The sequence below is a fragment of the Haliaeetus leucocephalus genome, unplaced genomic scaffold (genome assembly GCF_000737465.1).
Source record: "Haliaeetus leucocephalus isolate CR32 unplaced genomic scaffold, Haliaeetus_leucocephalus-4.0 Scaffold992, whole genome shotgun sequence".
Lineage (NCBI taxonomy): Eukaryota > Metazoa > Chordata > Aves > Accipitriformes > Accipitridae > Haliaeetus > Haliaeetus leucocephalus.
In genome coordinates, this window is record NW_010973428.1 from 3,872,421 (window position 1) to 3,890,788 (window position 18,368).

General features: G+C 37.2%; 1 protein-coding gene across 10 annotated transcripts in view; it reads left to right on the top strand.

The window, feature by feature from the left end:
• STXBP5 (syntaxin binding protein 5 (tomosyn)) overlaps positions 1 to 18,368 on the top strand; it is a 118,460-nt gene that overhangs the window by 39,684 nt on the left and 60,408 nt on the right. For all 10 annotated transcript variants that reach the window (XR_775438.1, XM_010584513.1, XM_010584515.1 and 7 more), the window contains exons 5-7: positions 4,880 to 5,014; positions 6,152 to 6,215; positions 9,725 to 9,808. Coding sequence is in view for 9 of the 10 variants with exons in the window: in XM_010584513.1 (XP_010582815.1) it covers positions 4,880 to 5,014; positions 6,152 to 6,215; positions 9,725 to 9,808 (283 nt within the window). In the remaining variant the exon portion in view is untranslated. The remainder of the gene's footprint in view (positions 1 to 4,879; positions 5,015 to 6,151; positions 6,216 to 9,724; positions 9,809 to 18,368) is intronic.

Here is an 18,368-nt window from a genome sequence, read left to right on the forward strand (position 1 = left end):
ATTCTTTGACTTACAGTAATTTAATAAATTGTATTCTTTGATATTTCTGTAATGAAATTCCTTTAAGGAATACTATCACTTGCTATAATAACTATTTTGATATATGTTGTGAAACAACCACAATTAAGATTTTTCTTAACTAACTTTGACAGATTATCATAAAAGACACATGGTTTGTGGTTAAGAAAGGAAATCCTTTCAGTAGGTTTACAAATTACTTCTTAAAGACTCCTGTCACTGCTAATACTCTCCCATAAGCAACAGCACAAACTGTATTTTAAGTACAGTAAGAACAAGAAATACTTTGTGAGGGCTTTTCTTATCAATGTTTTTCCACTGCTAGTGTACCACTGTATATAATATATAATTTTTTTTCTTGAACTATTGGTTCAACTCTTACAAATTCATTTCACAGAAAATTGAAATTTTTTTTTTTTTTTTTTTTTTTTTGGAAGAGGGCAACAGGGGAAGGAGTGGCTTTGCAAATATGTATGCAGTGAGGAGGAAGATTTTATGCTTAGGGAAAAGAACAGCTACAGTAGAGTTTGGAACTACCCTGACTGTTTTGGGGTTCCATAACAGTACCTCATCTTAGCAGTGATGTTAGCATATATTAAAATCATACTGTAGATTTCAGATTAAAAAAACCAAACAACTCTTTAAAGCATTGGGTTTTTTCTATAAAGGGATTTTTTTCTTTTGACAGGTATAGGGAAGTGAAATATTTGGAATAAAGTGCTGTGCACAATACTTGCATTATGCTAAAAGTTAAATCTGCTTCATAAAATGTACTATCCTTACTGATGTAGCTGAAATTTCCTTGGAGATAATCTGAGGAATCTGTTGTGCCATGAAAGAGCTACCTGCAAAAGCCTGCTTTCTGTGATCACTGGCTGAGACAGTCCCAGCCTGTCTCCTTAGATGCACAAAACTGGTCTATTATTTTTTTAATAGATGCTTCTGTTCTAGTATTTTTGACCAGAATGGCTTGATACAGGAGAGGAAGAGTATGATACCCTGCTTTTTACTGATACATTGTTTTCAGGCAGTTGGGGTTTGTACACAAGAAACACTGAACCCAAGTAAAAAATTTTTGCAAGTCTATCTGTAGTCTTTTCTCTCTGTTCCCAACAATTGATTGTATTTTCCACATTTATGTATGTATCCATTTGTGGGTAGGGAGAGAGGGGGAACAATGCTTGAGTTGTAGAAATGGCCAGAGCATTACATGGCAACTTCCACTTCCGTTGATCTTAAAGTATGTTATGGATGGAGTATATTATTCTAATCTTGTGGTGGCAGAAAGGTTTCTGAAAGGAAAATCTGCATTTTTCAGAAAAATATATATGCTGTCCTTGGCCAAGTGTTAAATCAGCAAGTATTGCCTCACCACCAAGATGACCCTGACCTTTTGTTTCCATCCTCCAAAACAAGTTTGAATCCCTGTAATCCTCAGTCCAATTTTCAATGGAGCAAGCAAGGCCACTGAATGTACCCTGTATGTTGATGTGCTAGTATGTTGTCATTGGTCCTTCAGATGGTCATAGCATCACTGAATTTTAGTTTTTAGGGCTATAACACTTCCAATGTTGTTTAAAAACTGCATAGTTTAAGGTGAAGCCTTAATCATTGAAGAGAGAGAAGCTCAGTACATGGACTCTAATGTTGGAAATGTTATTCTGTAAATTGCTAAAATAAATGCAGTTATCCAAAATGAATCACTTTAGACAAAAATAATTGAATTTCTGAAAGTTGGAAGACGTACTTTTTCTATTAAGAAAATAAATAGCAAATAAAGTTATGTTTGCAAATGGAGGAACATTTGCCACTTTCAAGGTGAAATGGGGCTTCTTTCATTATAGCAGGATCAGCATGATAAATTCCTTTTTGAATTTAAGTAGTCAGTTGTTCTGTGAATGTAAGTTCTAAGAATATTTTTTAGGTTATATAAAAATCATACAAGACTTTTTTTTTCTGATTGTAGAAGACTGGTAAAAGCACACTTTGAAGGATAAGGTTAAGAAACCTGTTTTATATGTGCCTACACTTAACAACTTTGAAGTCTCCTCAGCCTCCTGCCTTTGAGAGTTTGTAATCATTTTGTGAAGTTACTAGTTGAACTCAATTTATTTTTGGTGTGGAATCATTTCATTGCTTGCTAACTCTTGACAAAATTAATCTTACTTGCAAAGAGGAGACAAATTGAATATGGCTGCATATTCAAATAGTCTATCAAGAATATTGAGGAGTTGGACACTTCTTTAAGTGTTGCCTGTTTGCTATAGCAGTCAAAGTTGCAGCCCCAACTTATATTTTTGCCCACCTTTAAATGACATGAAATAGATCAGGTTTTGTAATGAAAGTGTTGGACAACTGTAATTGATGATATTAACTCTCAGATCAAGACAGATAGGCCTATGACCCTGCTCCTGAGTATTATTTCTGGCTGCTAGGCCATGTTTTTAGATCCAACTGATCTGGCTGTCAGCTGCTTCTGGCACATGGAGTCCTGGCACAAAAAGAAGCTGTGGTGTTGCAGGGTGCTGAGGGTTTTATGTTTTCATGCTGCATCTCTTTCCCCTTCCCCATGACCTGCGTGTAGTGGGAGAGCTCTGTTGCTGGGCAGTAAGGTTTTGGGGCATGCCTAGGAAGCGTGTGTACAGATGTATGTGATTTAGCTTCCAGTAAAATATTTTTTTTCAAGGACATTGGGGAAACTCAAGTCTTTAACCTTTGGTGTTTGCAGATGTTGTGGTTTAACCCCAGCCAGCAACTAAGCACTACACAGCTGCTCACTCACTCCCAGCCCCACCCAGTGGGATGGGGGTGAAAATCAGGAAAAGAAGTAAAACTCGTGGGTTGAGATAAGAATGGTTTAATAGAACAGAAAAGAAACTAATAATGATAACACTAATAAAATGACAACAGCAATAATAAAAGGATTGGAATGTACAAATGATGCGCAGGGCAATTGCTCACCACCTGCTGATTGACACCCATCTAGTCCCCGAGCGGCGATCCCCTGCCCCCACTCACCCCAGTTCCTATACTAGATGTGACATCCCATGGTATGGAATACCCCGTTGGCCAGTTTGGGTCAGCTGCTCTGACTGTGTCCTGTGCCAACTTGTGCCTCTCCAGCCTTCTCGCTGGCTGGGCACGAGAAGCTGAAAAATCCTTGACTTTAGTCTAAATACTACTTAGCAACAACTGAAAACATCAGTGTTATCAACATTCTTCTCATACTGAACTCAAAACATACACTGTACCAGCTACTACGAAGACAGTTAACTCTATCCCAGCTGAAACCAGGACAGCAGATCACTATGCTTAGTAAAAATGCTACAACCTCTGAAAGTTCAATGAGTTGGAAAAGCATTTTAAATCTTGTATATAGTCCTTTTTCTCTGAAACTTCAATAAAGTAAGTTAGTGCAGCCTTTTGGCTTAAATATTTAAGCACAAGAAATCAAGAAAGTTAGAAAATGGATAAATTAAAGATTTGCTTGAGCAAGCTGCATTCCCTAACTAGAAGGAAATTAGTGATATAAAAAGTGAAGAGGTACACTTTTGATCAGGTAGTATTACTACAGAAGCTTTAACTTTTGAAACCTGTAATACAAATTAAGATATTTTCAGCCATTAGCAATTATTTTTCATTGCTGCTGTTAACTTCAGCACAAAAGCAAAGGCTAAGTGTGTATATACAGCATCTAATGCAAAGGATCTAAAGCTGTTCTTTGCATAAATACTTATTAACAGGTTTGTGAAGTGATGCATGGATGTGGCAAGAAGGGAGCCCAACTGGGAGAAAACAAGAATAAAAAATTTGTAAAGCTAAGGATTAGAGCTGACAGAACAAATTTCCATTGAATAATTATTTTACCTTATCACTGAAACATTTCTGAAAGCCCAAGTTTGATAGTCCAAGTAGCTTGGCAATTTCTTTCAATATTGGACCCTGTCAGATTAAAATGGTTTAGAGTTTACAGTTTCCAGAAAGTTTCTAGACTCTAATTTCAAGTTAGTATTTCTGTTGTATAAAAAAATCAGATACTTTAGAAGCTTCAGTTCCTACAGACATTATTTCCTTATCAATTTTGAAGAAACGATAAACAATAAGCAGGACCCAAGAGGACAGAAATAACCAAGTTTTCAAATATTAGTATTTGCACTGGAGCTATGGTCAAAGAAGAGTTCTCTGCTGGTACAAACTGCATTAGCTTTTGTATTTTGTTCAGGTACTTCCTTCTAGAAGAGAAAACTATAAGGCAGAAAATTAAAATGTGGTTTAAGTAAAATAGTAGCCCCAAATTTAAACTACTTTTAAAATTACTTTTATAATTGTTTAGGATTGGGTTTAGGTTTGCTCTTTACAGGATACTTTGGGTTACATATAAACTTACATTTCTTATGCTTTATTTTCTGCCTTTGTCTCCTCACTTGAAACCAGCATAATCTGCATAAGGCTACTTCTAAAAATCCTTTGTTCTTTAAAACTTGAAATTCGATAGATTTCAAACGAGATTTGTAGATTATAACATAGGAGTATTGTATTTAAAGTTTAAAATGACAGCAATCTTGAGCAAATACATTCAGTATGATAACTTTCAAAGGTGGCTGAGTGATTTTTTTAGCTGAATGACTTAATAGTTTTAGAATTCCTTGTTTTCTATTTTTTGTTTAAGTTTTTACATTGTCTGTGAATCTCTTGCTTTTGTCATGTACTGGCTTTGCTTCTTTTCTCTGCCTGTAACTTGTCTTATTTCTTCCTGTTTGCCTATTGTTTTTCTTCTACTTTTTGGCAATGTAGACCTTGAAGTGTAAGATATCTGATAGACTTTGCTTTAATTCCTTTTTTTGGTGGCTTTCTCTTTCAGGATAACATTTTGTCATCTGCCTTTCCAAAGTAAATGGCTATATGTGGGCACCGAAAGAGGAAACATTCACATTGTCAATGTGGAATCATTTACTCTCTCAGGCTATGTCATCATGTGGAATAAAGCCATTGAACTGTGAGTTTAATCAAGTATTGTCTGTTGATGGGAGGGAACGGAAGTGTCCCAGATGTTACTAATATCAGTTGCAGAAATGTCATTTTACCTACAGTGGCCTCCATATTAGTCTCACTACACCAAATACATGATCAAAATATGTAAATAGTCCTGTAAATACTTTTTATTCTCATAAATGTAAAGTGTTAATGTTAATATATGTGTTTCTGCCTATAACACTATTTTATCATAGTGCCTAGAATAGACATAAAAATAGGCAAAATGGACAATATAAAAATAGACATAAAAATCATTATCTGTGGTGATAAAGAACTAGAAAAATAATACATGTTAAAATATGATGTGGCTGGTACTTGGGCAGGTATGTCACTTCTACAGTTTTGGGGTTAAAGCCAAAGTATAAAGATATGCATTGTAAGAGGGCTGATGCATGCTGAGTATAAAATTACTGGCTGACAATGTAAATTTAAATAAGCCTATTCCAAGAGTGAAGTATATTTTACAGCTATTGTTATTGCTTCTCCTTTTTTAATAATAAATTTGTGTACGTAAATATAGTGTTTTGTGGGTGAAAACATATACTTGTGTGCTGCTGTTCCTGTGCTGTTATTTTGTTCCCAGAATGCTATGTATATCTTCAAAATATATATGAAGTCCATCACTTGCCAAAGGCTGTTGAAAAAAACATAGCTCTTCATTAGTCCATCTTCTTCAATAGCAAGAAGTCAACATAAAGTCTTAACTCTGTTGTTTTAACAATGCCCAGCTTGGGCACTTTGTGAATAATGGCAAGACCTCTTTTCCAGCATAAAAATAAACATTTTATCCAACTGTGTCAGTTCTGTAACAACAAACATTAAGACAGATATTGTAAAGCTACTGGCAATTTTTTTCTGTGTTACAAATAAGCAGTAAATAAGTCTTTACTTCTTATTAAAAGACAGAAATTAAGTGCCTAAAAATAGACAGAAAGTATTTATGGGCTTGAAGATAAAAGTAAAAGTGACTCCATGCTGAAATGTCAATAGCTTGCTTACATGGAGTCTACATCTGCAGAATCTGTATTACTTGCAGTCATTTTGAGATGCAGTTCTGGCAGGGGAAACTTTTTTTTTAATTGCAATATTTTTTGTTTAGGTCGTCCAAATCTCACCCAGGACCTATTGTCCACATTAGTGACAATCCAATGGATGAAGGAAAGGTAGGATATGTTTAAAGACCATTCAATACAATATTATTTAAGCAGGACTTTTTTTTTAAAGTAAGATGCCACTGCTTTTTAAGGAAGGATTAAGTAGATGAGGACAATGTTGAAAGCATAAAGGAAGGCTAAATCAAGGTTTTAGGCTCTGAAAATAATATGAAGCAAGGTACAGACATGGCTGTAGGACACATTACTAGAATAATTGAATGCATCTTGTAATCAGAAATACTTGAAAACACAGCTGAAAATGTTTAATTGCAAAAATTCTTGAAAACAAAACCAAAGAATTTTACTTATGGTGGTAAAAATTAAGATGTTACCAAAAAAAACCCAATCATAACCAGAGTGCGGAAATAGTGGGGTGGAAATTAAATAAACTTTACAAAGGTCTTTGGTGTTACTTTTTCACAACTTTAAAATGCGTATTTGTATAGCATATTTTTATAGAATACTGTGTATTTTGTCTTTAGTTTAGCTAATCTAAGGCAGCAGTTTTTATGGGATTTGAGGTCTAACCGACATACTCTCATTTAGTAGACAGCATCTAGTGATTATAAAAAATTTCTTAAAACCTAACTGGACTGTAGTGCAACTAGATAGTCAACTCAACTAAAACATATAAAAAAGAGCTATGTATTAGACTTGTCTTTTCCTTCTTTTGAGGTAATATTAACATAATCATCTTTTTACCTTGACAAAAAGTTTTACAGTACACATTCTTGAAGCCCTTGCAAGACAGTAATTTTTATGTCCTGTGACATAGCCACAAAGGAGAACGTAAGATATGAACTCAATGGTCATGAGTTCCTTCTGTATCAAATTAAATCTACAGGTATTACCCTTTGCTTTGGGATATCTGTTATGAGGCTCATGCAAAAACAACACAGAACGCGTAACTTTAGTTCACAGTGAAGACTTCATGAATTAAAAGAGAAAGCAAGGAGTTAAAATGTTAATATGCCTTCTCTAGGTGACAGCAATTACTGTAATGCCAAATCATACATTCCCCACTTAAGTCACGGTTGCAAGACTAAGTCTGTAACAGACCTCTTCTACAAGTCTTGGGATGGGATCACATGACTCATCCACTCCATGAGGGATCTTCAGCCTCTTTAGCTTGTGTGCCTCATAAGGTTATTTAGAAAATCTTAGTGGTCTGCTGCAACTTTTGTTCAGATCCCTTGGTCCACACTGAAGAGTAAGCAGGCAGGGGGTTCCTTAATTTTGACAATAGGAATAAAGCAAAATAGGAAAGAAGGATTTGAAAACAGCAGTCTTGCATGCATCTTTTCCAAAAGTGTGTAGACCCCTGACAAAAGTGTGGTTATAACATAGCCAGAGACACCTTGATGCCACTTTAAACACATTTTCGTTAATGACTTTGCTCTGGATTAATCAGGCATAGGTGATTGAGTAATTGATGAATTAAACTTTGAATTATTATTTTTGTCAGTGTAATGTCTCAAATATCCTAGAGTTTTGAACTTCCATTTGTGAAGAATCTTCAAAGAGAGAAAATAATTTTTTGTACTACTTTTCCACATATGCAGGAGAAATATTATTTTTTGGTTTACTTTTCATTTGACATGTTAGTGGTGGATAAAACTGGAGAGAGGGAATGACACTATTGTCTCAGCAGCGGTTTGAATGTTTTAATAGCATGCTAGTTATAAGCTTGTATCCTAGACACCTGAGGTTTCAGTCCATCAAGGAGAATTTCATGTATACAGTTTTTTTTCATTGGGATGAAGCTTACTGCCCTAAGTGCGTAACTAATGAGTTTCTCTGTAGAATTAAGTTTGAATTGTGTTCCAGAATCATTGACCCTAGAATACGAACGCAATTAAGCTATGGTAACTTCAGAAAAGACAAATGATCTATTTATTCTGGTGTATTCCACCCTACATTTAATTATTGTCAATTAAAGTTTAAGAATTACTGTTTTTATCAATCATGCTATCAATCAGTGCTTTAGAATCTGATCTTACACTCCTCTTCTTTCTTATAAGAAAATTATTGCTGAAAAAAACCTGTGCAGTTGCAAGAACCTCCTGTGTACTCACTTTTAAAATTTGTTCATGCTTTTAGCCTTTCAATCACTGTGATTTTTCTAATGTTTAAAGTTAAAATACAAAAACTATAAAATATGGCTTATGATAAGCAAGATAATTTAAAATAATAGTATACATGACACTAGTGAGAAAAGAAATTCTAATATTCATTTTTGCTAGATCAAATGTTATAATATCTTTAGGGTATTTTTGTGCCATATAGCATTGAAATAGATCAAATATTTTATCTGTAAGCTGGTAGGAGATCCTCTGTTGTTTTTCATACTGGAAATAACTGTACACCTTGAAAATCTTAAGCTGAAAAGTCTGTCCAGGCAAAACCTCTAGGTACAGCAATAGGCCATATTGATTTAGATCTCTGTCTGTGACTACAAAGGCATGTGTTTGAAGGCAGTGTTTTCTACCTTGTAATACGAGGGACGCCCCTCAGGGCACTTCTGTTTGCTTACAGGAAATAGGCTGTTTCAACAGTGAGTAAATCCCAGCAGCCAACTACTCCTTTTTGTATGTCCACACTGGGAGAAAGAAGTGAGAGTGAAGGCATGCTTCTTAATGCTAGGAGCTGCTTCTCCTGTAGCAACATTGCTCAAAGGAAAGATCTCACAGTAGATCCAGCAACTATGAAAGATGAAGCTGCATTGCCTCCTATATATCAAGTGCCAAGACTGTTACTACTGCCTTATGTTGGCCTTGTTTTGGCTTCATTAAGAGAAGCGTCACTTAAGATAGGACAGCAAAGCGCTTAGATACTCAATGTGTTAGACAAATTATTATGAGCAATTTTAATCTTCACTCCCTTCAGAAATGGTTTAATATTGCTTCTAGCAAAAAGATTATTTGCAAAATTATCTTGTTTAATTTCTCTCTAGCTTTCCTCTTCTGAATAACTAATATTCTTGGTGTTCCTTTAGCCAGTTATCTCAGTTGTGATTAACATCTGGAGAAAGCTTATATTACATAGTTTCTTTATAGACAATGAACCATTACCTAAAACTTTAGGAAGGAAAGTGTGTTCTTCCAGCAAATCTAAGCAGAACAAATTCCATTGAGGAAAATGCGCAATAAAAAGTTCTCTTTTCCATCCCCCCCCATTTTCACTCAGGAAGGAAGATACTTAGGAAAGTTTAATGTTGACCTTTCTGGAGCTCAAAGGGATTTCCAAGGACTCTTCAGAGGAATGCTTTTTTTTTTTTTCTAACTTTGCATGAATGTCAATTGTATTAGCAGGAAGTTTAGGAGGATGGCAACAAGTACAAAGTAAACCTCTCTAACATTGAGGTCTTCACTTCTCACTAATTTTTGTCTTCATAACTACTTGTAGTTACTACATGTAGTATTATGCTGCATCTCTTCAGGGCAAAAACTACAGGCATTGCAAATGGTATTATTTTGCTTATCCTTATAAAGACTTAATATATCTGCTTATTATTGCAGCTTTTGATTGGCTTTGAGTCTGGAACAGTGGTATTATGGGATCTGAAGTCAAAGAAGGCAGATTACAGATACACACACGATGAGGTAACATTTAATCTGCATTTCTTAATATGAGAATATGATTTGCCATTCTAATAGTGATTTTTATTATTTTTTCATTTCTTCTGCTTCTGTCACCAGTGGATCAATAAATAGGTCTCTTTGAAATTGCAAGTACTTGAAGTTTTCTCTAAAAGAGCCATAGAGTTTGAATAATAGAAACTTTGGACTGAATAAGTGTTCACTGATTTGAAATTTGTGAAGCAATGGATGGTGGCATGGATTGGATTTCTTTGCTAATTTGGGGGGACTGAGGGGGAAGCTGTCAGATCTTTTTTTTTCTGTTATAGAGTAGTGTGACTTACACCTGTGTTAAGAGCTTGAGTCATAAGTTGAAACAAGATGGTTTTGCAATTTCTGTAATATGGAATCTCTCACATATTCTGAAAGGTGGCGGGGGGGTGGGAAGAAACCGCTAAATAGCCTCACTAGGACATTTCTGTAAATATACCCTTTTTTTATAGGATCAAGGTTTGAAATAAAACTGCAAGAGGTTTAAAAAACCCAATGGTATCGAATGGCACTTCTTTCAAACTTGATTCTTGAGAGAATACAGGCTTTTTGAATGACTGAGATTAAGAAAAATCATTCAACATAATATGCAAGTTGATGTATTTCATTTAAAATAACATAAAATTAGTCTTGATTACATTTCATTGTAAAATGTCTGTACCATTGTTCAGTACCAGCTGGGACTGTTTCTTGTATCACAGTGGGTGTATTTTCATTAGCTCTGTGCTGAACTTTTCACAAGACAGGATTTGGGGGTTCATGTGGTGATTCTGGCTCAGTACTCATGCTTATGTGTTGGTTCTACCAATGAAGAGTTTCTTTGAGGGGGTAGTCTCTGAAGTAGTCTAAGCCTTAGATCATCAGAGCTGTATTAGAACATCAGAGTGGAATGAGGTTTCTTTGTGTGTTCAGAAATGTCTGTATAAGCCTCAAAGTATGTTATGTGAAGAACAATTTTCTACCTTCCAGTTCCATTGCATTCACCTAATTAATTCCCTCTGTTTCTTTGTTTCATAAACTTATTCATATCTCCATCTTTTTCTAGTCTTAATCAAGTTCTTCCTGTACCTCTTATTCTTCTTGCTTTTCTCTAACTTTATTTTTTTAACCATTCTATTTAATCTTTCTTTTATAATAGAGAAACACAACAACATAGTATATTCAAGATGTGGGTATGCTGTATTTATGATGTGGAATAATTATGTTTGGTTTTGTTTTCTTTCTCTGATCTTGATACTGGATTAGTCTTTTGATGCTGCAAGCGTTAAGCAGATACTTCCTTGGAACAACCTACTATAAAACTAGAGTCTCGTTCTTCAGTGTTAATTGTCAGCTCAAAGTCCATTGTGTTTATGTATTGCTTCACATTTACATAGTTGGACAATAAAAATTGTAAGTCTTTCTGTAGTTCTTCACTGGAATCCTAATTTCTACCTTTGGTAGTGTCAGCTTTGGTACTGTCAGCACACTTATCACCTTAATATTCTTGTTCTAATTTTCCATGTTATTTATGAATAAACTCAGTAGCACAGATCCCTGAGGGTCTCTACCAATTACCCTCACCCATGAACTAATCAATTACTGCCAGCCTGTCTTTATTCTAGCTTGCTTTACTTCCTGATACCTTACCCAATTATTCATCTGTTCAAGGATCTCTAGTCTGTTTGTTTTTATTTTCCTTTGAGAGATGTTGTTGAAAGACTTTGAAAATTGTGTAGACAGCTTAATTGATGTTTCCATTAGGCACATGCTTGTTAACATTTTCAGAGATTTGTTGGATATGATTTCCTCTTACAAAAGCATGTTGACTTCTCATACCTGGTATATTATATTCATCCATATGTTGATTAATTCTGTTCTTTAATGAAGTTTTGTTGCAGTTTCTAGAAACTTACCGAGGGTAGACACTATGCTGCTAATTCTGTTTTTCTTTGTATTTTGTGGTCCGTTTGTTTAAAAATTGACTGTATACTTGTCATCTTCTTGAACCAACCCTGATTTGAGAGGTTGCAAACAGCAGTGAATAGTTCAGCTGTTTCATCTTTGATTTCCTTTAGGATTTATAAATGAATGCATCTAATTGTTCAGTTTGGTTTTTGATTGCAGAAGAGGTAATGAAATACCTTAGGTCAGATCCTTTGGTAAAGGAATGTGCATTATCATAAGCTGGGAATGGATAGGAAGGAGAAAAAAAATAATTAAGGTCTGTAGAGTGAACTTGATGAGTTTCACTGTTCTCATCAGTGAGGATCAACATACATAAAGTTGCTTAAAAAAAATACTGGCTATTCAGGTCTTAAAAGTTGAAGTATGCTTTTTCTGTGAGTTCAGATTGCCCTTTAAGAAAAATCTCTTTGGAAAAAGAATGACTATATGCAGTAATAATTTGTTGGTTTTCATCCATTTAACATTCTATGACAAGGAATTTCTTCTTCAATGGGCAAGTTATTTAGATCTAATCTTCTAAGGGGGAAGGCAGAATAGAATAATGTCCCATTTTTGAATTTGGATTTGATACAGTTAGGCAGTTTCAAGTTCTTCTGGATTCTGGCCTGAATGGCATAGAAATAAAATGATTAATTTTGTCTAACAGAATTGAAAAATATGTGTTTCTTGAAAGGTGGCATTGCGGAGAGTGCTATAATTGTTTCTGGACCAATGGTTTTGAGAGAAGATCCTATCAGATACAGGAAAAATAATGAATAGAAAGCCGCAGAAAGTGGATGATTATGTGTGCTATATATATCTGTCCTTTTTTTGTGTGAGTCAGGTGAGGTGGGGCTGCTTCTGCATCCTTCTTTCATTCTATTCTTCAGTGCCTCTCAGTTTTGTATTTAGTTGCGAAAATGGAGAATCTCTCTCAATTTGTCAGTGAAAGGAATATTGAACTCCAAATATTATTTATCTAATCATATTGTGATCAGTGCTGACTAACTAGTGGCCTATATAAATATACTGTTCTTGCTGTTTTTTCAGCTAGCAGTTTCAAGTAAGTGAATGTAAATGTTAAGAAATGCAGAAGAAACAGGTTTTTTTATTGTATTTTGCAAGAATAAAATGATATTGCCAAATAATAAAAACTTCGCTAGTTTCTATGAGCAGCTTCCTTAACAGAAAAGAGAAAAGTATTCTCACTTGCTTAATGCTGAAAGAGGTTACTGTGGAAAGGTGGGTAACTTTTTGAGTCTCAGAAAAGTAACACCATAACTGATAGTGTGAAGAATGCTGACTGGCATTGTTGGAATTCTGATAATAAGGTCACCTGTTCATTCTAGTTGAATAACTTCAAATACTTAGCCAAAAATGAAATATCTCTATATCTACAGTAAGTAAATAATTCTTTTCAGTGGCAGGCTAGTACAGTTGTGTTGATTTTAAAGTAGAATGGAAAATCAGAAACCAGGGAAACTGAATTGAGCAGGACACAGAGAGGGTACAGCTAACCACAGTTTTGGGTAAGAGAAGAGTAACTAGTAGACAGTTCTAGGCAGAAATAACTTAATGTGTGTCCATTCTAAATTTGAATGATGCACCTTGATTTTTTTTTCCACATTTGAGACTGATACTAATTTTGTTCTCTTAACATATAATACTGACTTCAGAGTTGAAAAAGTTTAGTCAAGAAGATGCAATACAATCTGATTTTTAAGATATGTAATAGAAGTAACCAAAGTGTTTTTACAAGGATGTTTTAGCCAGGATGTAATGCAATTCATAACTTTTAGAGTTAAGCTTGCTCCTGAATGGTTTTGTGGAGTATCTTTTCTCATTGGCTGAAGCAGTAAGACATCTGCTCCCTTTGTAATAAAGGAGCCTAAAAAATTGGTGGCCATATTCATTCCTTATTTAGCTCCCTCTCCCCTCTATCCCCAATAACAAATAATTAGGGCGACATATCATAATTATTAAAATACTGTAATGTCTTGCCAAGACTTTTATTGACTAGCTTAGTCTAATCTAAGATAGTGTTGTTCCCCAAAAAGGCAGTCTTACCCTGACCACCCCAGCAGTGTCTTTCCATAACTAGTTGTGGCTGTGTGACAGTACAGCAAGTCACAGTATAATTAACTCTTTTCCCTCTTCCTGTACACCCAATAAAAGTATCAGTTGGAAAGACCCCATTGCACGTGAAGACTTAAGGTTTGAGGAAAATCGTCAGACTTTCTGGCAATGTAGTGGTTGCCTTGCTCAAGAGAGTGTGCACACAGAGTCTAGCAGTGGTGGAATAATGCCTTATCTCATGAGATCTCCTCTGCTTCTGGTAAGTGTGGCACAGAGTGGAGAAAGCTCTCTGCCATTTTATTTCCTGCTAGCAAACCTTGTAAATTTGAATAATTCTGTGCACAGAATCTTTCTAGCTCTTGTTTCTTGTTGATTTCCTGGTTTAGTGGCTTTGCCAGAGGTTTCTTTCATATGCTGACTGTAAGGGCTGTATCCCATCCATGAATGTGTTTCACCTCTTCTCTCATAGAGGGTAATGCACGTGACATTCTGCCCTGTAGCAGAAGCAGGATTTTAAACTTCAGGATTTATGTTCTTGGTTCTCCAGTTGTTCTTGATGAGAGCTCTTCTGAGTGTGGAGTTGACAACCAGTAAGAAGAGAGCAACTTAGCCCAGTCTTGTCACCCTTGAGATGTGGTGCAGAGCTGCTCATTAGATACAAGAAATGCTGTCTGGTCTCCCTCGTTCCTCCCTGACTGTGCCATCTCAGACTGCTGAAGTGTAGCAGGGGTGGTCGCAGAAGGATCTTGTTTGGTGAATGAGGCCTACTTATTAGCACTGGGGAAACATTCTCTGGCTCTAACACTATGGAAAACAAATAATTCTGCTGGTACTGGTTAACTGTGTAGTCCCGTCAGTCTCATGAAATCCATCACCAGTCATTGCAAAGGTGATGACTGATTCTGTGCTGTTAGAAACTGCTGTGCTCTACCTGGGGTATGAGCTTCGTTACTGCTGGTAGTTGCAGGATTGACATCAGCAGAGCTTGGTGCTATGGCACAGCAGCAGTTCTGCATGACATCGAGGCACAAGATGTAGCTGTCAGGACCACGGAGCTGGATCCTCTCCAGCTGTGCAGTCTTTTTCCTGTAGCGGTGCTGTGAAACACACTTTTCTGTTTTGTTTGAGTGATGGTTGCTGTTAATGGGTGACCAGGCTTCATCAGACATCATGAACAGGATGGTTAGGCACACTGATACCATAAAGACTGTTAGAAACTGTGCCTTTGGATTAGTCTCTTCCTCACTCATCACTTTGTAGTTGATGTTGGTCTTAAAACATGTAACTTGAGGGGCTGTGCAGTCTACCACCATCATTTGATGCAACTCTTTTTTTTTGACTCAAAACTTCAGATGTGTGAAGGGATCTAAATGTCATCCTTTACGATTGCTATGGGTTTGTGTGGTGCAGTTTTTTTGGTAGCAGGGAGGGGGCCGCAGGGGTGGCTCCTGTGAGAAGCTGCTAGAAGCTTCCCCGGCTCCAAGTCAGACCCACCTCTGGCCCAGGCCGAGCCCGTCAGTGACGGTGGTCGCGCCTCTGGGAGAACAGATTTCAGAAGGGGAACCTGCAGTCAGTAGTGGGACTGGAATGTGAGAGGAACCCCTCTGCAGACACCGAGGTCCGTGAGGAGGAAGGAGGGGAGGAGGTGCGCCGGAGGAGGGGATGCCCCTGCAGCCCTGGTGTAGATGGCAGGCTGTCCCCCCCCCAGCCCATGGAGGGGAGCTGGGGAGCAGAGGCCCCCGCAGATGGCCGTGACTCCACGGGAAAGCCCGCGCTGGAGCAGTCTGTGACTGAAGATTGGCCTTGCGGAAAGGACCCACGCCAGGGAAGTTCGTGAGGAACTGCAGCCCATGGAAATGACTCGCGTGGGAGAAGTTCGTGAAGGACTGTCTCCTGTGGGAGGGACCCCACGGTGGAGCAGGGGATGAGCGAGGAGTCCTCCTCCCCCTGAGGAGGAAGGAGCGGCAGAGACAAGGGGTGAGGAACCGACCCCAGCCCCCAGCCCCTGTTCCCCTGCGCCACCGGGGGGAAGATGGAGAGAGAACCGGGAGTGGGGTTGAGCTGGGAAGAGGGAGGGGTGGGGGGAAGTTGTTCTAAGGTTTGGTTTTACTTCCTAATATCCTTTTTTTGTTTTGATTTGTAGTAAATTAAATTGACTTTGTTTCTTCTCCAAGTTGAGCCTGTCTTTTGCCTGTGACCATAAGTGGAGAGTGATCCCTCCCAGTCCTTATCTCGACCCACCAGCCTGCCTTTATATTTTCTCCTCATCCCACCATGGCCGGGGCGGGGGGGCAGTGAGCGAGCGGCTGCGTGGTGCTTTGTTACTGGCTGGGCTGAAACCTCGACAACGATCTTCCTCTGCTAAGGAACAATGAGGGTCAAACTTCCTGAATGATCAGAGGTTTATGGAAAGATACCTGTGCAATTTCCTCAGGGAAGAAGCTAAGTCCTATTATATCTTTCTGTAGTTTCCTGCTAGGCTTCATTCCAAATTACCTGACCTTTAGGAAGCTTTCTTGAAGCAAATTCCCATGTTGCGGTGGGACGGTCTCATTTGTTGCTTGAAAGCTAGGTCAGTGGAACACTATCCATGCTTTCTTCCTGTCCAAACGTGTGTGCCTGCCCAGTACCCTGCTCTGATATTTGCAGCACAAGAACACTAGGAGCATTCATCCCCAGGACAGGAATGCTTATAGGGTAGGCCACACCACCACCCCTAAAACCTTTGTAATCATATTTCTGCTTAACCATGGCTGGGGGAGGCAGCTCTAGGTCGTGATTATATTAGTGCTGATTGCTGGCATATTCTTTCCTTGACAATGTTCTAGTTCTTAACAGAGAATTTAGTTAGAATTTGTTCTTCATTTTTCTATATTACAAATGAGATCCTGAACTTCCAGTACTTTATACTTTTTATTAGTACAGTAGTATGTTGCATGTTTAGAGTTAGTTAGAAGAATGCACAAATGTAAAATTCTTTTTCAGAGAATTTGGAGGAAATTATCTTTGGCATAATGGAACTGCAGTTGCGAATGAACTTTTCCTTAGAAAGTTTCTTTTAAACCCTTTCCTCAAAACATCCTTTTTGTCTTGGGCAGGCTCAGTGGAAAAATAAGTCTGTAAATTCTTTTTGCATCATTCTCAAGCCTTTTATGCTCAAACAGTGGGGATTAAAAAAAAAAAGTTATGCATTTCTTATGTGGAATATGGTTTATACTGCAAACGTTTCCCATATTATGTTTTCATCTGTGAAAGAAATGAAACGAACTTCTTAACTATTGGTTTTGTTTCTAAAAAATTGAAGTGTAACTTCTGAAAACTAAAGCTAGTTTTTTACTAAAGTCCATTCTTCAAGTAGTATGTCATTTGTTCTGATTTAAAGTAAGCTTTGATAGCATTAACTCAGCAAATGTATTATAGGTTACTATTTTTAGGCTCAATATTCTGGTACGTGGCTGAGTGTAAGAGATTATTTTACAGCATTTAAAAACATGTCAAAGTAGCCTGTGGGATTAAGAGGAGGGAAAATAAAAAAAAGCAACCCTGATGTGTGACTTTCCAGAAACCAAAGCATGTCAATGCAGTTGTCCCACAAGTGGGGTCGTTTACCCAGTGTGTGAAACACCAATATACACACAGAGCAGAGGTATTTTATTCCAGTTCATGTTCGCGCAAAGATGGGGACTAGGTGGTAATCCACAAAGCTAGCGCACCTCATGCCTAAATGGGCAAGCAATTTATTCAGTTCAGTTATACGTATTCAATTTCCAAAGTTCTTCCCCAAAACTATTACTGGTAGTTGCTTATCTAGCACAGTTTCTTTTGGGTTAAAGTTTCCCCGCTTCAAATTAAAGGTACAGTGTTTTTTTTATTCTACAGCACAAGCTCAAGGAGAGTGGGGAGGGTAACTCTTTTGGTCTTGAATTGAGTCAGTGGTTGTGATCTCCTCCTGCCGCCTTTATCTTTCCTTCAGTTATCAAAGATTTTTGCGGACTTCATGCCTGTTAGCAATTATTCAACTTTTTGGTGCCTCCTGGGGTAGGATGTTCCCTTCTTATCAGTCTTTTTATTTCTTCTTCAGGGGCACAGTCTTTAGCAAGGCATGCCTTGTGCATACAAAGGGTATCTTATTTCACAAGACCTTTGTGGTCTTCTTAAGTACATCATTTCTTGAGTACATCACAGTCATTAGGCACTTGCACATTTCATTGCATTAAAACAATCTTCATGATATATTACCATTTAAATCTTAGTAGCTACATTCATTTTTTGTTTCTCTTGCAGCATTTTTTTTCCTTTTTTTCTTAGGCTGTTGACGAGAGAGTTAGCATAGGTACTCTCAAGTCACTATGCTTGCTTGGAATATTTTGGAAAACCTGTAGAAAAGGAGTCGTCATCATCCGTTCAAGTTTACCAGAAAATACTGTCCATGTCCATGGAAATGGAGGTCTATCATAATAGGGCAGTGAAATCTGAATAGGCTATGGTAAACAGTCTGGTTTACAGAATAACTAATCTCATGTCATGGACC